The sequence below is a fragment of the Taudactylus pleione genome, unplaced genomic scaffold (genome assembly GCF_031769625.1).
Source record: "Taudactylus pleione unplaced genomic scaffold, aTauple2 ptg000094l, whole genome shotgun sequence".
NCBI lineage: Eukaryota > Metazoa > Chordata > Amphibia > Anura > Myobatrachidae > Taudactylus > Taudactylus pleione.
The window spans coordinates 2,647,917-2,670,671 of record NW_028284496.1 but is presented as its reverse complement, the minus strand read 5'-3'; the positions used below and the strand labels follow the sequence as shown (position 1 = coordinate 2,670,671).

Here is a 22,755-nt window from a genome sequence, read left to right as displayed (position 1 = left end):
ACAGTATATGTATTACACATCTATAGTATGTATGTATTACACATCTATAGTATATGTATTACACATCTATAGTATATGTATTACACATCTATAGTATATGTATTACACATCTATAGTATATGTATTACACATCTATAGTATATGTCACAGCTAGATGGCATTACTGTTGGAGACTGACAGCAGGGCATGGTATTGCTTAGGGAGAATTAATCAGTGAATGATGAGTAGCTAGATAGCAGCCCTTCAACATGCAAAGATTCACACTTACATTTGGCTTTAAGAATCAGCAATATAGAACGTGTATACCATACAGTTTTGTGTTTTTGTTTATTAATTAATATATTTATTTCAAATGTCAATGCATTCTGATACTGTATGTATATTTCTAGTTTTTTATGACATGTGGCAGTAAAATTTTGCATACACAAAGCTTTACATGATGTGGAAAATTTACAAATTTTGGGTTTTAGAGTGTTAAATATACTGTACAAATGCAGTTTCCACTACATTATTCTTCAAGAGAGAATACAAGTTGTCAGAGCCATAATTAGACTTTTTGGTGCCCTGTGCCACAGAGAGCATTGGTGCCCTGTGCCAGAGAGAGCATTGCCCCCCCCCATTTTTTAAATAGGGACATAAGATAGTGCACCTGAAAAAGGGGCATAGCCTCATGGGGAAGGGCCAGGGAGGAGATAGGGGAGGCCAGGAGATGCTGGGAATAATAGAAGAGGAAGCTACAAGTGAGAATGATAATAAACAGGAAAATTGACAGGCCCAAACAGCGCCCCCTGCCCTGCGGTGCTCTGTGCCATGGCACTAGTCGCACTACCATAGTTACAGCCCTGCAAATTGTATTCACTGAATTTTGTAAAAGCACAAGCCATCCTTCATCTATCATGGGTTTTCACACAACTGACACACAAGTTGAAACAGACATACAATTTACATACAAGACATAATAATTTATAAAAATAAGAATTTGTTAGATCTCATCCTGGATGTAGTGAGTTCTCAGTGTTCAGTTCAGTAATAGCAGCGCAATGGTGCAGAGGATTACATAGCTCAGAGTGTCTTTGCTATGAGAGGGGGCATGGTTGCTCATAGTGCCATTTCCTCTGCCAGTAGTATTGCCAGTGCCATCGTATGAAGAATTATATGTACTTTCTCCTGGAATCAACTGATTTGGATTATAGCTGTTGATATTGGCATTCCCACTGCTCAGATTGTTGTCATTGGCATAAAATGATCCATGACTGCTTTCTCCTGGAAAAATGGTACCTGAATTATTACCATTGTAGTCACCTGTGCTGCCATTGCCAACATTACTGCCATCATCATAGAAAGCACCATCATCATGTACTCCAGGAGGTATTAGATTGGAACCATAACCATTGCTGTCGTCACCTGTGCTGCCATTGCCAACATTACTGCCATAGTCATAGAAAGCACCATCATCATCTGCTCCAGGAGGTATTAGATTGGAACCATAACCATTGCTGTCGTCACCTGTGCTGCCATTACCAACATTACTGCCGTAGTCATAGAAAGCACCATCATCATCTGCTCCAGAAGGTATTAGATTGGAATTATTACCATTGTAGTCATCTGCACTGCCATTGCCAACATAACTGCCATAGTCATAGAAAGCACCACCATCATCTACTCCAGGAGGTATTAGATTGGAACCATAACCATTGCTGTTGTCATCTGTACTACCATTGCCAACATTGCTGCCATCATCATAGAAAGTGCCATTATCATATATTCCAGGAGGCATTAGATTGGAATAGACATTGCTGTCACTAATCTCAAGATTGTTGTCATTGGTATAGTCAAGCCCATCACCATACCCCCCAGATGGCACCATATTTGTGGTGTAACTACTATTATTGCCTATCCAAGCATTGCCAGCACTGCTGTTGGTCCAGGTGCTACCAAGATTGCTGCCATTGCCATGGTTATATACATTTTCTGTGGAAATTGGGTTTGAGCCATAGTTGTAGCCAGGAGCAGAGTCATTATGGTATCCCTGTGGAACCATCATATTTGGATTATAGTTATTAATGTTGCCCCCCCCACCACCAAAACCACTACTGTTCCCACTTGAAGATCCATTGTTATTACCCCCCGAGGGCATTGTATTCATATTGTAACTATTATTGTTATTCCATGAATTGCCCAGGTTGCTGAGATGGCCATAGGCAGATCCATTATTATATTCAGATGAAGATATAGGATTTGCACTGTAGTTGTTATGAGTGGACCCATTATTATTCAATCCAGGAGACGGCATATTTGAGTTATAGCCATTTGTGTTGGTCCAGGCATTTCCAAGATAGCTGCCATTGCCATGGTTATATACATTTTCTGTGGACATTGGATGAGAGCCATAGCCATTGCCAGGAGCAGAACCATTATGGTTTTTCCCTGGGGTTATCATATTTGGATTATAGTTATTAATGTTGCCCCCCCCACCACCAAAACCACTATTGTTCCCACTGGAAGACCCATTGTTATTACCCCCAGAGGAAATTGAATTCATATTGTAATTATTATTGCTATTCCATGAACTGCCCAGGTTACTGAGATGGTCATAGGCGGATCCATTATTACTTACAGATGAAGATATAGAGTTTGTAGTGTAGTTATTGTGAGTAGACCCATTATTTTTTGCACCTGGGAACATAATGTTGGAATAATGACCACTTGTGTTGGTCCAGGCACTTTCAATTTTGCTATCATTGCCATAGTGAATTCCATTATCTGTGTATACTGTGTTTTGGTTATAGTGGTTTTCAATAGATCCATTATTGTTATTCTCAAAGGGCTTTGCATCTTGATTATTAACAATGCTATAGAGCCATGCATTGTGCACATTGCTTCCATTGCCGTAGCTTGCATTAAATGCAGACCCATTCTTATTTTCCAACAGTGGCATATGATTTGGGTTGTAGCCAATGCTGTTGGTTGAGGCACTGCCAACATTGCTGTCATTGCCATGAGTAGATGTATTATTCGGTATCATAGAATTGGAGCTATAGCTATTGTGGTAAACAGACCCATTATTTTCCCCCCCAGGACTTGAGATATATCCATTGCCAATTGCAGAACCATTAATCCCCACCGGGATCATCACATTATGATTAGATACATTGTTGTTGATCCATTCACTGGCCATGCCAGTTCCATTGCCAGCATTGGTGTGGGATGGTGTGGATTCATTATTTCTATGGCTATCATGGTACACTCCTGGTGACATTGGATGTGAGCTATAGCTGTTACCAGGAGAAGAGTCATTATGGTTTCCCTCGGTGACACCAGGAGTAGAATTGGCTCCATGCCCTGCAGTGTAGTATGCTGCTGAGGAGTTAGGACTTCCAGATCCATTGATGTAACCTGGTAAAGTAAGACTTGTGTTATAAATATTATCACCATATACTGACATAATCAGAGATGGGACACTCTAGTGTTGTGGGGCATGACTTGTGTTATAACCCTTATCACCATATACTGTGGGGAATGACTTGTGCCCTGATTTATTGATAAAACTTGAATCATTAGAACTCAAGTTATCTGATGTTGTACGCAATTCAATGAACCTCATCACTATTAATGTTTGTGTGACTTGCTTTCATGAAACTAGCAATTTCAGTTGTCACCATAACAAGCATTATCTGAGAGCTCTAATGCTCTAAACTTGGGTCAGGCTTTGGACCCCACTGGTGTTACTGATACTACTATTACTGGTATCTGATGGTGCATCTCCAACAAGTGTTAAGTTTACTGAGAGCTATTAACATCATTGTTGTATTTGTGATAGGTTAATGAATATATGAATGTGCTACTAAATGCTTAATGACTGGGTTGGCCAAGTATCGATGTTTTTCATGCCATTTTCCAGTCCATTACAGGGGTTATTAGTAGAGAAGTTGAGAGAATTAAATACCTGTTCCAGGCAAATAATTTTCAATGGGAAAATAGCCAGAGGTAAGCAGATTGTCCATTGTGAATTTGTTGTTGCACAAGGTCCCATTGCAGCACTGAACAGTTGCACTTCCCAACTTTAGCATCAGAGGAAGAACCGAGCTGTCGCACATGGCCGGCGTAGCACAACCCTTAATCACAGCAGGCGTTGGATCTCCATCTAGAAGAAAGCAAGATAATGATTGGGTAAAAGTACCAATAATCCCTGCTGGAGAACCAAAGATCGACCATCTAAGGTTACCAATAAACATGGAGAATCAACATGATTCCATGAGTGACTTATAATATGAAGAGAGGGGGACATACAGTATGTATGTATAAAATCATTGGTAGTTTTAGAACAACTGAGATATTTACCTAAAAATGCGAAATGCATGCAATATTTTATTTATTAATTAATGAGTTTAACCACAAGTGAATAGCAACCATTGTTTTTTCATATTCTGTGGTTGACACCTACAACTCCTATTAACACAGATTATTTGAGTTATCTTCAAAAAGTTCAGGTGCTCCCCCACACCCTAGAAGTGGTCTCTGTTAGGGGGATATCTAACACTAGCAGCTGTAATCTTGGCTGCAGATTTAAAGCATCAATAAGTTTAAAGGCAAAGCCAGGCTGATCTTGCCATATAAATTGTTGCCAGTCTACATCTGCAGCCGAGAAACCCAGAATCACTCAGATTCTGAAATACTGTATGGGACCATATTACTGAGGACCTAAACTGGACTTCAAGTCTTTGCAAAGAATCACTATAATGAATCGAAGTCTAATCTTTATAACAATAATCTCTAAGAATAATGCAAACATTTAGTGAGGGGTTGAAGTCTCTTATTAAACAACAAAAATATAGATTTCTAAAAGAAAAAAAAATGAAAACAAAATTAGTATAGTACTGTTAATTAATTATTTAATTAATGAATTAACTAAATTAATCGATAATTAAATGTGGTATAGAAACACACAGGGGATACTGTAATGTAGCAATGTCCTCCGGTTCTAACCCACCTTTCATTGTCAAGCCTGCAACTTCCAAGCAATATGTTAGGGGTCCATAACATTCAGCTGTGGTGACCTCTTTGGGTGTACATCCTATACCTTCAAATGTGTTGCAGCTGTAGCATTTTATTCCATTGGGCGACCTATTATCATCTACAGGTTCTGTATATAAACAGGAGAACCAGTAAAAATAATTATTGGTTATTTTTTTTATAACATTGTCTTAAGCTAAATTTCCTAATGAATTTCTGAACAAAATGAAAAAATACAAAACAAATACAGAAAATGCCTGACGTCACCTGTGGCGCTGTTACAGAAGTTGCTGTTGCAGCACTGCGCCCTCACTGAAGACGTCTGACTAGAGAAGAGGAGGCTCGGAGAGCACGATGCAATTTCTCCGCACCCTTTTATGTTGACGTCTGCAATGTCACCTATTATGGGATTGGGAGGAAGAAAACAAAACAGTTAGTCATTGCCACACAAACCTCCTATTATGGTAGGAGTAGGAGGGATCTCTGTGTGCAGACGCAAAAGGCAAGTTGTAACATAAAGCACATGCCCCGATGCAACTGTACGCATTTTTCGCCTATCTCTGCCCTGTTCTGCGTCAAATAGAACTTGGCCGGATTTGCTTTCCAGTGAAATAAAGTGTTTCGGGCAGTGACAATACGAGCGAGGGTGGGAGGAGCGGGTACTAATTACCCGAGCCCTCACATGCTGAAGGGACATGATGGGGGTCCAGGCCCAATGCCACTCTCCCTCCCTCTTACCTTTCAGCAGCCCAGCACACGCTGCTGTGTGTAGGTCTGCAGAGGGAGACTGCTCACTGCAGCAGTTTCCTCTGACAGTAGGCGAGGGTGATCACACTGATCTCACAATCCCAAGGATTTGCACTGGGCTGAGGAGCTCACAGTCCTCCCCCACTCCCCAGCATTAGGCCACACCCCCTTCTTCTGGGCCCGGGCTGGCTCTATAAGGCCCTGAGCGTACAGGACCACCCTGACTTGCAACAGTGTAATGGGGGTTTGTGGGTGTGTGTCTAAAGCTCTTTGTGAGTCTTATTTGTACATACAGAAAAGAGAAGCCAGTTTCAGAAGGATATCTTGCATCTAGCATAGGGCTGATGCCAGTACAAATAAGGACGTTTGCAGGGACAAGCATAAAATCAATGGGAAGCCCGGTCTTATGCTTGTAGATTAATAACCCCCTTCCTTCCATAAAGCATTAGCCTTATGGAAACTATCATTAGCAGTAGGTAGTAAGTCAGGCTTCCGCAGCTGCCCGAAACTACAGCCACTTTGCCACAACTCTGCTGCATTGTTTTTCAATTTAGTAGCCCAAATAAAAAATATATCTAACAAATGTTATAGTAGACTTTTCATCATTAGACATGATATTATACAGGTTTTATTTTTAGGATGAATGGGAACTGGAAACTGCAGTAAAGTAATATTGACACATCCAACATTCAAGAGTCTAAAATCAGGACAAAATAATCCCCACCATGAACCCCTCAAAATCTACCATAATCCACTTTGTCAAAGTCTACATTTGTTTGAGACCACTCTCAGTCTCATAAGTCCCTCTCTTTTGAGGTTTGCAAATTAGGACTATTTGAAGAACTGTATTGTGTTCAGCCTCTGTACTTGGGTTTCTAACGCTAAAGCCAAAGCAGCCACCTATACGCCCAGAGTTTTTAGAAAAAGCAACAAAATAATCTCTCTAACATCAAGCACATATACAATTTGGACCTTGACCACCTCACTCTAATTCTTCCTCTCCCACTAAATTACCTAATCAAACATTCGTTCAGCATGCACCTCATAGAAGGTACAGAACATCGTAATTGGCCTGTGTGTCATGTAATTACCGTATTTATCCTCCTTCAGTCTACGGCAGGATAAAGAACACAATGGATGATGGTGGATGGAGAAATTATAAGGAGGTGGAATTTGGGAGGGTGGGAATGGATGTGTGACTGCCGGCAGGACATTAACTACATAATGAGTTCACTAATGTTTTTAGATTTAAATAATAATGGTAAAATGTTACAGAACCAGTGGAGAATGATTGGTAGTGGGGTCATCTCTGATATGTACTGTAGACTTGCAACTTTCTAACTTGTTACACCCCCACTACCACAGTTACCACAACCACTAACACCACCACCACCAGAAGGCTTTGACATTGAGAGACAGTCATTAATAGTGAGGTTCTATTTTATAAACATAATATAATTGTGCGAACTGATGGGAAGATTGGTAGATATGGTCAGGTGCTGTATACTACCTGGAGGTGACCTCCTCCAGTAACAAATCTGGAAAAGAAGCAGGTGCTCTGCCCATATGACTGTCGTGTTTAGGATTACACAACATTGAGAGTGCTCACTTCTCCTTCATTGTAGGATCTATTCTATAATGTGTGTTGTACTCACTGTGGATAGATCCTGCATGCTCTCGCTCTGTCCATGCTCCATAGCTAAGCTATTCTATACAGCTTATCTGCATCTCTACATGTGACTGATGGGGCATAATGAGCTGGTAATGGACTTTTTATATATAGCAAATTATAGTGAGTTTTTGTCAAATTAATTACAGGCTATGCAGATTTGTGCATACATATCAATCTGTTTTCAGATGGATCTCTTGCCCTGTGTATTGGGCTGGTGAAAATGCACCCTGATGATGATGATGTTTTTAACCAAGCATTTAGGAGCTCATTCAGAGTCGGTGCTGAGCGCTCACGACCGACTCGATGTTGCCCCACAGCGCATGCGCACGACGGAGCCGGCTCCGTCGTGCGCTTCCGCGAGACCCAGCTAACGACGGGTGATCCGTCGTTAGGGGTCTCGTTGTAAATGGGGCGAGCTGTCGATGTTGAGTGACAGCTCGCCCCATTTTCTGGGTGGGCCGGGGGTGTGCCTGGCCAAACGGAGGCGTTCCAATAGGGGGCGGCCCCACTTACATCATCAGTGATGTCAGTGGGGAGCTTCCTGCTCGATCAGAGCAGGAAGCTCCCTGGGGCTTAAGGTTGACGAGACCCTACCTTAGGGTCTCGTCGTAAGCCCCGATAGTCGCGATGGTCTTGACCATCATGACTATCACCCTTGTCGGTCGTTAGAACTGTGGGTGTTAACCCACAGCCTAACGACCGTCATGGAGGCGGCCGTTCAGGATGCAAGTGGCTGCTCTGTTTCAGAATGACCGCTTGCATCCTACGACCGCCTCTGAATGAGGCCCATAGAGTGTACAGTAAACTTACCAACACCCCACCATAAAAACAGAGTTTACAGCCTTATCCACACTGTACCTTAGAAGCAGATTGTACAGTAACCTTACCAATACTGAATTTTAGGAGAACTGTGTACAATAACCTTGCCAACACCTGCACCCCACCATAGGTGCATATTGTATACAGTATCCTTATACTATATAATGATACTGTATACACTATAGTATACAGTAGCCTTAGCAACACAAAACCAATCATTAAACTCAACCATAGGAGCAGATTGTACAATAACCTCAACAACTCAGGATCATAGGAGCAGAGTAAACAGTACTCTTACCAACAACGAACCTTGGGAACACAGTGTACAATGACCTTACCAACACTGATCCCTAAAGTAGAGTATACAGTAATCCTATCAATATCCAAAGCTAGGTGCAGAGTGTACAGTAACTTTACCAACACCAAACCATAGGAGCAGAGAGTACAGTAACATTACCAGCACCAAACCATAGGAGCAGAGAGTACAGTAACCTTACCAGCACCAAGCCATAGAAGTAGTGTGTTCAGTGCTGATGCAACCACACAATAGGAGTATAATATATAGTAACCATAACAATACACAACCATAAGATCAGAATGTACTCTCATTTTACCAACACCCAACCATAGGGACAGAGTTTACAGTAACCTTATCAATACCTAACCATAGAAAAAAGTGTAACGTAACCGTACCAACACCAATAATAGGAGCAGATAGTACAGTAACCTTACTAACATCCAACCATAAAAGCTGTGTGAACAATACCCTTTCCAACACTCACTTATAAGAGCACAGTATACAGTAACATATATAGTAACATTCCCAACCCCGAACCTTAGGAGCAGAGTATACTGTAACCATAATAATACTGACATTTTGGAACACAGTTTTCAGTATTGCTGCTCAACCAGTGGGGATGTGAGAACACACACACACACACGCACGCACGCACGCACGCACGCACACACACACACACACACTCTCTCTGTTGCTCACCAAAAGTCCCTATGACTTTGATGTCCAAACATTGCTTCTGTCGTCCACTACATCTCATTGTCTTCATTTTATCGCTGTTACAGTTTGAGCCAGGGGATATACATGAGTGACAGTAGAGATCACCCACACTTGAGTCTTTAGCTGAAAAAAAAAGTAAATACTGCATGAGCTAAATACCCTTTAGGGACAAGAGCGGATGCAACCACTTGGGAAAGGCAGTGCTGGGTAAACTGAAAAGAAGTTTGCAAATCAGTCATGGTTAGTCTCATGTCACAAAAGTAATTTCCCTTCATTTGATGTCTTTCTAGTGCTTTTCAAATCACCATCATCATAAAGTAATGCATTCAAAAAGTATATAGGGTTGGCAATATCTTCTCAACAGCTTGCCTAGTGAACCATAGACTTAACTTGCATTAGACCTATGGCCATAGCCTCCTATGCCTGCGGCTGTGGGCCTGGAAATGAAGCCATTTACAATGACACGCCCACAACACTCCCATAATAAACCCACTGAATGGACTACTTTTGTGTGCCCTGCTAGCCACCTCCCAGTCACCTCCCAGGGGTGCCATCATTTTTCTGCCACCTTTCTGATACCCTCTGTCCAATCGCAACAGCTCCTTTTGTGAGTACACTTATGTTTTATAGTTGTTTCCAGAACTTTTGTGCTCATGTGCAAATAAACATTTATAATATACTGTGTGCCTGATTCAGAGCCACATGCATTGCCGAGGTTCATGGAGTAGAAAGATTTCATGAAAATTCTATTACTATGGCACATGAGAGTGTATGTGTAAAGGCGCTGTTGACTTTAAGACATACAGTGGTCTATTTACTAAGCAGTGTTAGGAGACAGAGTGAAAAGTGATAAGGTTCCAGCCAATCAGCTTCCAACTGTCATTTTTCAAGCACAGCCTGTGAGATGTCAGTTGGGAGCTGATTGGCTGGCACCTTATCACTTTTCACTCTGTCTCCTAACACTGCTTAGTAACTAGACCCCACAGTCTCAGATATGTCTTGAAAAACTTTTGCACGTTCCTGGGCAGTTACCGGGAGGTGGCTAAACAGAATCACGAAGATGGTTCACATATGAGCGTGTGCACTCTGAAAGCCATACTCAGATGATAAATGTCCTTGCACATTCACATTGATCTACACTGGGAAAGGGCTTTATAGTAGCATTTCAAGAAAGTCACAGATGGGCCACGGCCAAAAGTGTCCATGTGTCCACCTCTGAATCGGGCCTGATTCAGCAAGGATCGCAATTGCAAAGCTGCCCGCAGGCTATAGATATATGATGTATGTATGCAGAGAGCTTTGCAATTACATCCTTGCAATAATGCAAATGCAGCAGCAGATGTATGACACCCCCTGCTATATTTGCGATCCCAGCACTGCGACGGAGGTCGCGGGCTGGGATCACCATCGCGACCATCGGTGGTCTATGTTCGCGATGGTGGCCGGCCAGCTGAGTAAGCCTTAGCTCATTCAGACTGGCCGGTTTATGAGTCGAAGACACTGCGTCGATCAACGCAGTCCCTGGGCTTGGGGTGGACATGCCCTGTTTCCGGGAACACCGGCGGTCTCCACCCCGGCACCGCCCCTTTAATGCCTCTGCCTGTCAATCAGGCAGAGGCATTCAATGGTCTGCGTGCGACTACGCAGGACTCATTCTGCACACTCGCAGAATGGGTCCTGCGCACGTGCAGATTCCCGATAATCAGGCATCTATGATCAGCAGAATCAGGCCCCAGGTCCTGTATGTACTGCTGCTGCCTGTCTTTCCATGTGCGCCACACAACCAAAATAAATATCAATAAAAAAAATCGACCTACTTGAAATCCTTTTCTCATTACAGAGGTCAGATGCACAGGTCTCCTCCCGCAGAGATAACTTCGTTATGTCATTCGGGGAAATTGAAACGTTCTTGGAGGATCCAGTTGAATTAACACAACCTTTAAAAATACTCCGGACTTTACAGGGAACTTGGTGAAAAGAAATAACAGGAACATAAGTGTTATCAATGTACCAGGAATACCAGGATATTATAATGAATGATAAGGTTTTACTTTTATCGCTAAGCTTTTATGTCCCAGGCAATATTATTCCTTGGCACCTAAAACTCTCAGTGGTTCAACATATACCATCATTGTTATATCATATGCGCAATTATAATGCATGTTGCACATCTTTTGATTTTCTTGCTCTTTTCACGTATCTCATGTAAATTCTTATGGCTTTTCCAGCTAAGCCCTGTTCCACACAAACGCAGCCTGGTGCAGTGTTCGGATATCACTATCCTAGCCAGTGATTACTAAATAGATTACAAAGGACACACATGTGATAGGATAGGACATTTAAAAAACACCCCTTAATCTTTTTATGAAGATGTATACAACAAACACAAGGGTGTGGCTTATAATGAGGCTTTGTAAATAAGCCAAACAGATTATCTTTATCTAGGGAGGTGGGAGATGTAAGACTTTGGGGGACAAAGACACAGGACATCTGTTAATAAGGCTAGAGATAGGGAAGAGGTCAGAGCTTGTATTTCCTGCTGGTGGGGTGATGGATGCTGGCAAGTTGGCTGGTCTACAATAGAATAGAACTTTGTTAGATTAGTGTTAGATATTGCCATGGAGGAATTTAACTCTGTTTTTTTCATTTTAACATCATTTGCAAACAGTGCAAATAAACAAAAGGTTATATACCATAAATTCCTTATCTTTGTCCTATGCAGTTAGGGGTTCAACACTTATTATATGTAAATGCTCACAGTAGTGTAACACCTGGAACCAACCCAAACTTTTGCTTCTAGCCTTAATGAGTGTGTGTGGGGGGAGGATCAGCAGACAGGGACTGCTGATCAGAGTCCTGTGGGGGGAGCACCAGAAGACAGGGACTGCTGATACAGAGCCTTGTGGGGGGAAGCACCAGAAGGCAGGGACTGCTGATACAGAGTCTTGTGGAGGGAGCACCAGAAGACAGGGACTGCTGATACAGAGCCTTGTGGGGGGAAGCACCTGAAGACAGGGACTGCTGATACAGAGCCTTGTGGGGGGAAGCACCAGAAGGCAGGGACTGCTGATCAGAGTCCTGTGGGGGGAGCACCAGAAGACAGGGACTGCTGATACAGAGCCTTGTGGGGGGAAGCACCAGAAGACATGGACTGCTGATACAGAGCCTTGTGGGGGGAAGCACCAGAAGGCAGGGACTGCTGATACAGAGCCTTGTGGGGGGAAGCACCAGAAGACAGGGACTGCTGATACAGAGCCTTGTGGGGGGAAGCACCAGAAGGCAGGGACTGCTGATACAGAGTCTTGTGGGGGAGCACCAGAAGGCAGAAACTGTTGATACAGAGTATTGTGGGGGGAGCACCAGAAGACAGGGACTGCTGATACAGAGCCTTGTGGGGGGAAGCACCAGAAGACAGGGACTGCTGATACAGAGCCTTGGGGGGGAAGCACCAGAAGGCAGGGACTGCTGATCAGAGTCCTGTTGGGGGAGCACCAGAAGACAGGGACTGCTGATACAGAGCCTTGTGGGGGGAAGCACCAGAAGACAGGAACTGCTGATACAGAACCTTGTGGGGGGAAGCAACAGAAGGCAGGGACTGCTGATACAGAGTATTGTGGGGGAGCACCAGAAGGCAGAAACTGTTGATACAGAGTATTGTGGGGGGAGCACCAGAAGGCAGGGACTGCTGATACAGAGTCTTGTGGGGGAGCACCAGAAGGCAGGGACTGCTGATACAGAGTCTTGTGGGGGAAAGCACCAGAAGGCAGGGACTGCTGATACAGAGTCTTGTGGGGGAGCACCAGAAGGCAGGGACTGCTGATACAGAGTATTGTGGGGGGAGCACCAGAAGGCAGGGACTGCTGATACAGAGTCTTGTGGGGGGAAGCACCAGAAGGCAGGGACTGCTGATACAGAGTCTTGTTGGGGGAAGCACCAGAAGACAGGGACTGCTGATACAGAGTCTTGTGGGGGAGCACCAGAAGGCAGGGACTGCTGATACAGAGTATTGTGGGGGGAGCACCAGAAGGCAGGGACTGCTGATACAGAGTCTTGTGGGGGAGCACCAGAAGGCAGGGACTGCTGATACAGAGTCTTGTGGGGGGAAGCACCAGAAGGCAGGGACTGCTGATACAGAGTCTTGTGGGTGAAGCACCAGAAGACAGGGACTGCTGATACAGAGTATTGTGGGGGAGCACCAGAAGGCAGGAAATGCTGAGGCAGAGTCTTGTGGGGGGAGCACCAGAAGGCAGGGACTGCTTATACACAGTCTTGTGGGGGGAGCACCAGAAGGCAAGGACTGCTGATACAGAGTCTTGTGGGATAAGCACCAGCAGGCAGGGACTGCTGATACAGGGGTCTATTTACTAAGCAGTGTTAGGAGACTGGGGTAGATGTATGATAGCGGCACTTACCATTCCGCTATAACGCTTCCCACTTTGCCTCTTTACCGAGGCGAAGCAGGAAGCACTACCGATGAGATGTAAGAACATCTCATTGGCCAGAGAGGGGGAGCATTAACTCCCCCCTCCGGCGCTACCCGCTAGAGACAACAGCGCATCAGCCTAGTGCTTATGTGCTGTGTCTCTGTCCCGGCCGGCTCCACTAAGCATGCGCGGGATCTCGCAAGTATCGCGAGATCCCAGCGTGCAGCCCTGGAGCCGGCAGCAGCCCAACAGGGACAACGGTGTCCCTGCTGTGGGGATAAGCTAGCGCCAGGCTGTAGCTGTCAATAACGACAGCTACAGCCGGCCGAACGGTCATGCAGTATGACTGTTCGTACATGGCCCTGCCGCTCGGCGCTGCTATCTTGTAGATAGCAGCGCCGATAATGACAGGGGCACACAGCGCCCCTGTCATTTACCGGCCAGACCCCCGATCATACATCGGGGAGAAGCGGTATCAGCGCACATAACGTGCGCTTATACCGCTTCTGGGCTTCGTACATCTACCCCATTGAGTGAAAAGTGATAAGGTGCCAGCCAATCAGCTCCCAACTGTCATTTTTCAAACACAGCCTAGCTCCGACTGGCTGGCACCTTATCACTTTTTACTCTGTCTCCTAACACTGCTTAGTAAATAGACCCCACAGAGTCTTGTGGGATAAGCACCAGCAGGCAGGGACTGCTGATACAGTCTTGTGGGGGGGAGCACCAGAAGGCAGGGTCTGCTGATACAGAGTATTGTTGGGGGGGGGGGGCACCAGCAGACAGGGACGGTAGGTTTTCTGGTAGGTTAATTGGCTCCCAACGAAAATCAAACCTAGTGTGTATTTGTGTGTGTGTATGTGATAGGGAACACAGATTGTAAGCTCTAATGGGGAGTGTGTATGGACAAATATTCTCTGAAAAGCGCTGCGGAATATGTGTGCGCTATATAACTAACTGGTAATAAATAATTAAATAACTACATCTGCATTATCCTAATTGTACAGTGCTACCATTTCCACAACACAGCACAATAAAGAAGGACAGTTTTGTTGGCACTATTTGAGGTAGAGAAAATAGACAGAACATTGGAGAGTGTTAGTGAATACTCACAAGATTGTATGTCCAGGGCAGTTGTGCCACATTTGTCATCGTTTCCGGGGCATATAACAGGCTTGCAGTCATTATCACCTACACATGAGTAGCACTTCAGAGAACTGGCTAAATAGGGAAAACATGTAATATTTTAGTGGTTTAACTCATAGGTATACAGTATTGACCACCCCTCCCCCAGTCCAACAGGGTCTTAATGCCTTATGACACCCTCCTTTCTAGATTGTGAGCTCTTATGGGAAGACCCCATTACATTTAGATTCATGTCTTCACCTTCATGTATAATCCTATCTGTATAATCTAAAGTATAAATTTAAACTGTGACGGTGCTGTGTAAACTGTGGTGCCTTATATGTAATACTTTCATGATGATGATAATGCTTCTGCCTGCTCCCTAACTCCTGTACTGTACTCTTATTGGGTAGTTGTATTTGTACCCAGTGTACTAAAAACAAAAGTCCATTTAATCTAATGTTTTATTTGTTTGCTCAGTCAGCATTTAGGAGACTTTTAATGATATATGTTGAGCAGTAAAATAACTTTATACAGTACAATGATGGAGCGGGGTGGCGATGATAGTCCCAAAAACATATTTTGGTCATTTATTTTTATGGAATGAAACTTCTTTTATTCAATGTAGATGCTTTGTATGTGATTTTGTAAAACAGGATGGTCAAACTAGGTGCTTAGTTATGGGAAGGGAAACAACTACAATATACATTCTTACATGCTGTAGAGCAGGTATGTCAAACATGCGGCCCGAATAAACATTTTATGCGGCCCGACAGTGTGGGCCCAAATATATATAATATGCAGCCCACACCCCTGTGACAATCGGAGCTCAGTGTTTATTTTATTTAAGATCAACAAACAATTCTGGCGCGGAAAATACCTAGTCAGAGCCTTCTCATGATGAAATACTATAGGGTTGCAACAAATGACTAAACAAAGTCTGTGTAGGTTTGCAATTGGAAAAACAATGAACAAAGATAATAGTCTGCGCTACCTCTAAAGATGTTCTATCAGGATTAATTAAAAATAAATAGATATAATCAAATTGAGACAGGTGTAGAAATAAGTCTGTATAGTATTTAATTACCTACTTAATATACAGAAAACAATTTCATCAGAATGATATAATATATTTAATTAAGACTCCCACTAAAATATCAAATATTCACAATATAATATTCTAGACATAGTAACAACCTATTAAAATAACACAGTGAAACAGTGTTGCATGTATAAATGTTGCAGATCACCAGAGTCCTTAAATCATTTCAGTGCATGGATAGTTGTTAATGTATTTGATCCAGATATACAGTACTTATTACACACTTATCACCTGGATTCAATTGTGTTTAAAAATGCCAATGGCTCTGACATATAGTACACCGTGTCCGGACACAGATTTGGCAATAATTGCAAATTGTTCAACCAGGGATTTCTCAGATAATAATATATCCACCAGGCTGGTGGCTTATTCCACAGGATCTTGACAAGTAAAAATCAGCCAATCAGCCAGGTAGAAAGCACAGCCACAAGTGGGCCATGTATCTCCGGTAGCTGGACATCGTTTAACTTTAGTGTTTCTGGATGTACTCACGGAAGGTTAATATAACATTGTAGGGGCCCCCCTGTATGATCATCTGGGTCCAGAGTTCCATCTTTTCAGCTGGTGAATCTAAGTGCTTAGCCAGATGCTGTGGATTGGCGCGCCATTTGAAGATAAGCCGTAATCACTTATTAGTGCGGCATAGGTCTGGTTCAGCTTCGCAACAGTGTGTCAGAGGTGTATGAAAAGAGCGTCCCATCCAACGCGTTTTGTCACACACCATGTGACTTTTCAAAAAGATTCAAACGACGTGCCGATCCACAGCATCTAGGCACAATATAAGGGGCACTGCTAGAGACATTACTGGGGGCACTGCATAAGGGGCACTACTATAGGCATTAATGGGGGCACAACATAAGGGGCACTACTAAGGACATTACTGGGGCTCTGCATAATAGGCATTATTGGGGGCACAACATAAGGGGCATTACTGGGGGCACTGCATAAGGGGCACTACTGGGGGCACAACATAAGGGGCGTTACTAGGGCACTGTATAATGGAGACTGCATAAGGGACATTGCATAATGGGCACAACTTCAGGGGGCATTGCATAAGGGGCTCTAATACAGGGGGGAATTGCATAAGGGGCGCTACTACAGGGGGCACAGCATTGGTTTTTTATTAATAATAAACCTTTCAAAATTGCATATAAGACTTTTTTTGTTGCGGCCCACACACTATTAGACCTTCAATATTCGGCCCGGTTGGTATTTTGAGTTTGACATGCCTGGTGTAGAGAAATCCTAATGCACCCCATCCCAAAAAAGAGACATAAAAAATTAATGGGCTCTGTATTGCTCTGCTAGTCCAAAAATCCAAATGGCATTACATAATAGTAGTTTTAAAGGAATGTTAGACCTAAAATACCAGCGGCCATCTACAAAAGAGCTTTTAGCATATTTAAAGTTGAAGCTTATCAGAAAGAAAATATTTGAGATACAGTTGTATTTGTGAAGGGAATTCTATTATTCTGCTTCTATGATTTCATCCATACAATGATGCCCAATGATATTGCTGGCATAGCGTCTGCATTGCCTAGCCTGGATCCTTACTTGGGATGACTGAATTAGCTATGAAACCTGCTTAAAGACAAGAACCATGAATGCTGCAGTAATGTGCCTGGCTCAATGAGTCTGGCAATTTGTCTTATTGAGGCCCCCATTTATTAATGATCGCTGTTGCAATATGTGATCATAGTGGGCGGATGTATTATCCGGCATGGCCACGGGCTCAGAAGGAGCACATCCCTGTGATGTGCGCGGAGTGCTGCCGGCCAGTGACGCGGCTGTTGCGCATGCACAGCTGCAAGTGCGGGGCTTTTGCAGTCCCTCTCCTCCGGCTAACTATGCCAGGTGTAGCCCATAGGCTACAGCAGCTAATGCCATCTTCTGATGGCATTAGCTGCGGGGGCCAATATCTGGAATGCATCTCATTCCGGATGCTAGTAAATTTGGCAGCATCGCATCCCCCATAAAAACCTATGGGGGATGCGGCTGCCTGCGGAAATGGAGGGATCACAGCAGGTATCAGAAATACCTGCTGCCAGGGCTGGATTGAGGTCTGTGGGGGCCCCTGGGCAACAAACATGTGGGGGCCCCTATTAAATATGGATGATATAGTAGTGCCCCCTGTAGTAATGTTCCCTGTAGCAGTGCCCCCAAAAGTAGTGCCCCCAATAGTAATGCCCGAGCAGTAGTGCCCCCAGTAGTAGTGTCCCCCAATGTAGTGCCCACAGTAGTAGTGCCCATAGTAGCAGTGCCCCCAGTAGCAATGCCCCCAGATGTAGTGCCCCCTGTAGCAATGCCCCCAGAAGTAGTGCCCCCTGTAGCAATGCCCCCAGATGTAGTGCCCCTGTGGACAATGTCCCCAGATGTAGTGCCCCTAGTAGTGTGAAGCCGCTTATACTGAAAAAAGAAAAAAAAACCACCACTATACTTACCTTAAGCCCCGCTACCACGTCCACGTCCATCCGGCTGGCCGCTTCTCGGAACTATGGGAGAGACGTCATGACGTCTCTCCTATAGTGCACTGTGGGAGCCGGAAGCCAGAGCTCAGGTATGAGCTCCAGCCTCTGGCTGGCGCTGCGGAGAGGAATCCGGGCGCCCACTGTTAACAAAATATCAGCGGGCACCCAGCTAATGGAGCCTCCCTGCAGCGCCGAGGTTAGGTTGGCCGGAGGAGGTGGAACTGGTTCCGTCTCCCGTTCCAGCCCACTTTAACCCCTGGTGGGTGTGGGTGCCCTTGATGTGTGGAGGCCCAAGGACGACCGCCCCTGTCGCCCCCCCCCCTTTAATCCGGCCCTACCTGCTGCGCTCTCTACTTAATACATACGGGGGATACTAAATAATTGTGGTTAACTCCAATAAACTGCTGTGTTCGGGGATTATACCTCAAATATACAATGATAAATGCGCCCACTAGTCTGTCAGAGCACAGTGGTTTAAGTGGAAATTCAAATATGTTGAAAAGCTATTTCTCTATTTCTTCTGGGTGATTGAAGCCGTTAGATACATTTGGGGACATTTGAATTGTGATACAGGGCATGATGTAAAATAGTTTTTATCTCATTCCAATATTTAGCAAATTTCAGCTGCAACATTTGGCATTAAGTGTTCTCAGTCCCACCCCAACCCCAACTCACAAAAAGAATCGACCATCTTCGTCCCATCTGTCTTTGTGACAATACAGTTCAAAAACTGCAAATTTACAAATACTGTGCATAACAGCCATTGAAGCATTTGTCAGACATGAGGATTGTATTTAAATGAACTTTGTCGCTCAGCACAATGACCAGTTCTGCCACAAATGAATTCATGCAAAATGTTGCCAGCTTGTGTATAATATTAGATGCTAACTGAAGTATATTGACCATTACTACACAATATAGCATATAAAAGTTTTGTGTGAGGAGAGAGCGCATCAGGCTTTATTCTGGGAAGGAGTCTATTTTCCAATAATTGTTTTAAATCAATCAACATTGGGGTGATTTAAACGCCAACGGTTTTGCTATCGCAGCTGCTACCATGGTAGGACCCATATTGCGCATGTACAGTACGGGTCTTACGCCGGCACAGGCCGGCACAATTGGAGATGTGTTCTAACCATCGGGTTAGCTCACATCTCTGAATTAGGTCCATTGATAGAAATCCTATAAAAAAAAATTAGGATATTAATTAACCACTTTCAAATTCAATTGGTGTTGGAACAAAATAATTTGCCCTGCTGGAGAGCTCTGGAAACATAGAAACACAATAAAGGTTGGACTTTTAATTTACTTTACAAATACAGAAAGTTGTCCAACTTTTATAGTATTCTTCAGCTAGCCGATTTGACTAGCAATGGAAAATTTTATTTTCATTGAAATGCACCATTCATGTCAATGGGGTTATCAGACTAGAATTAATCTTAAAAGAATGGATCCATACATTTCAATGCTTATACATACATAAAAGCTTTTTACCCCTCAAACTGGTTTTATACCCATCATTAGTGTCTGAAATCCCTATAAACACTTTTGGCTTTTTTAGTTCATTTACTAAACCAATATTTCCTGAATTCACCAGTGGTATGCCTTCAATTGAGATTTCATGTTTTTTTGTGTAGGGAGGGTTCTTGGGGTCTTTGCAAAATGGTGATTTATATATTGTTTGCCTTTAATGGGGTTAGTTATTTGGAAATGTGGGCCTGATTCAGAGCCGGACGCTCTGACCAGAGCGCTCGCTCTGAATCAGGGCCCTCCTCCATTAAAATGGAGCGTCCTCCTGGACGCTCATATAGCTGTGGGTAACCACCCACAGCATATACGAGCGTCCAACAAGATGGTCGCGATGATCTTGACCATCTCGACCATCGGACTTGCGAAGGAAACCCTGCGGTCGGGTTTCCCAGCCACAAGCCCTGGAGTGATTTTGGCTCTATTAGAGCCAAAATCACTCCCACTGACATCACTAGTGATGTCAGTGGGGCCAGCTTCAGACGGTAGGCGTTCCCATGGGAACGCCTCTGTCTGGCAGGCACGCCCCCGGCACGCCCACCAAAGGGGGCGTGCTGTCAATCAACATCGACAGCACACCCCCTTTGGTGCGAGACCCGGAGCGACGGGAAGCCCGATGCTCGCCGGGTCTCGTGCATGCGCACGACGGAGCTCCCTCCGTCGTGCGCATGCGCAGTGGGGAACATCGACCCACTTGCGAGCGTACTGCCGCTCGTGAGTGGGTCTGAATGACCCCCTATATTTTTTATGGAAAATGCTTTTACTTTTTGTCTGTTTTACCTCACAATAGTTAGTACTGACAAATATTGAATATGTAATTGTAGTTGTACTACTATATTGACATGTTTCAACATAAATGTTGTTGAGGTTATTTCAACACATTAAAGACTAGTTTATATTTGCAAGGTGTGGCTAAACTAAATCAGAACGTACATCTCTTGTTTCTATAATAATACCCAGCCCAACTAGAAAATTAATAACAATAATTATACAGTACCATGAGATCACTTTCTCTTGCCTCGTGTTCTTGACTCAAAATTATCTTTCTTAGAATGCATCCCAACCTATTGTTTTCCTGTTTATCATCCCACACCCTGATCTTTTGCTTAAATTAAATCAGCTCCTGTGCTAGATAATATCCAGCTCCAATTCACTCCTTCATAGTCAACAACTGAAATCCAAAATTATAAATTTATATAACTCACTTAGTATTTTTTGGGGCTCACATATCTATTTTCCAAAAGCTTAGAATATGCAATTTAGATTAAAAAAAAAAAAGATCGCAAAACTATATTCTGAAAACAGATGATCTCACCACAGGCCAGTTTGCAGTAATGGAGCGATAATAATGTTTTCAGAAAATCAATTCACGAAGTTTATGATGAATGAATTACTATATCTTTGGGGAATTTGTCTCTAAAACAATTGTTAAAAAAATGGGATTTTAACAGACATTTTTGTTGAGTTTTCCAACTTTTTTTTCAGCAGAGGGAACTTGGCTAGCTGGTCAGCTGGAGGCAAAAATACTGAAGATCGTAAAAACTCAAAATGCTGTAGAAATGATTCTGTCTTTATTAGGCATTTTGACTCACATATCTATCTTCCAAAAGCTTAGAATATGCAATTTAAATAAAAAAAAAAAAATCACAAATCTATATTCTGAAAACAGACGACCTCATCTTCCATTTTGTCCACCACATGCCAATTTGCAGTAATGGAGCAATAATTATGTTTTCAGAAAATCAATTCACAAACTTTATGATGCATGAATTACTATATTTTTGGAAATTTGTCTCTAAAACAATTGTTAATAAAATTGCATTTTAAAAGACATTTTCGCTGAGTTTTCCAACTTTTTTTTTCAGAAGCGGGAACTTGTCAGCTGGAGGCAAAAACACTGAATATTGTAAAAACTCAAAATACTGTAGAAATGGTTCTGTCTTCATTAGGCAGATTTAACACATGGATTTACGGTTTTACAGGTGAAGGATTTCTCCATAATTTGGAGTTCCAAAATTAAAATATCAAATATTTTGTAAATGGGTCCATTGTTTTCAAATTTACAAGACCACTTGTACTGTATTATTTCTCCACATTAAAATGTTTATCAAAGCTCCGTGTAGAAACTTTAGGAAGAAACACTTTTTTTTTTAATTTTCTGAACTTTTTGAATAAAGGGTGTTTGGATAAGAGATCCTGTACTGTATGTATATATCTATACCTGCATGTCGGTCTTTTTTTAGCATTTGCATAATATTGGATAAATGAAACCTATGTTTTAATATATACATATGATTTTTTTACATTTTTGGTTTCTTCTTAATTCTGCAATACAGCAAAAGATTGTTGAAACTTACCTGGAACAAGAAAAATCACAAAGCAGATTAGTAAAAGAGACCTCTTCATTATGTATGTAGCCATCCTCAGTGCATCCTCATGTACCTGATTCAAAATGATGCTTAAATACATATGACACCACCTAACGTGACACATCAGAAACGCCTGGGAATATCCACTCCCTGGATACCTGATGAGTAACAAATGATATAACCAGCACAAGCTGTAATTAATATTTTGGAATACAGGGAATAATTATATAATTGGAAACCACTGCAAACATTCCAAGGACAATCAGTGTTATCCATTTTCCCTGCAAAGCTTCTCTTTTATGGATCTTTTAAATTATACTCAGAAAGAGGCAAAACATCATCTTGCATGGACAAACATCATCATTCCTGGACTTTTGTCTAGGAATGATGATGTTTGTCCATGCAAGATGACGTTTTGCCTCTTTCTGAGTCCCATTTTTTGGAGAGAAAAATCCGAACTCGGCGTGCAAACTC

At 43.0% G+C, this 22,755-nt stretch overlaps 1 protein-coding gene across 1 annotated transcript; it reads right to left on the bottom strand.

Annotated features, from left to right (window-relative positions):
• Positions 1-1,018: 1,018 nt before the first annotated feature.
• Positions 1,019-22,333, bottom strand: LOC148526772 (uncharacterized). Its single transcript, XM_088469828.1, has 9 exons — positions 22,270-22,333; positions 14,804-14,911; positions 11,084-11,233; positions 9,249-9,389; positions 5,281-5,412; positions 4,991-5,143; positions 3,947-4,144; positions 2,089-3,396; positions 1,019-1,971 (listed from the first exon to the last, which is right to left on the bottom strand). Exons 1-9 carry the CDS (start codon positions 22,331-22,333, stop codon positions 1,019-1,021), a joined length of 3,207 nt encoding a protein of 1,068 aa, XP_088325954.1.
• Between the last annotated feature and the right edge of the window lie 422 nt (positions 22,334-22,755).

Coding starts and splice junctions, on each gene's coding strand:
- LOC148526772 (XM_088469828.1), bottom strand. CDS start 22,333: ATGGCTACATACATAATGAAGAGGTCTCTTTTACTAATCTGCTTTGTG. Junction 11,234..14,803: donor TGCCCTGGACATACAATCTT/GTGAGTATTCAC, acceptor CTTTTCACCAAG/TTCCCTGTAAAGTCCGGAGT. Junction 4,145..4,990: donor TGCAGGCTTGACAATGAAAG/GTGGGTTAGAAC, acceptor GCTTTCTTCTAG/ATGGAGATCCAACGCCTGCT.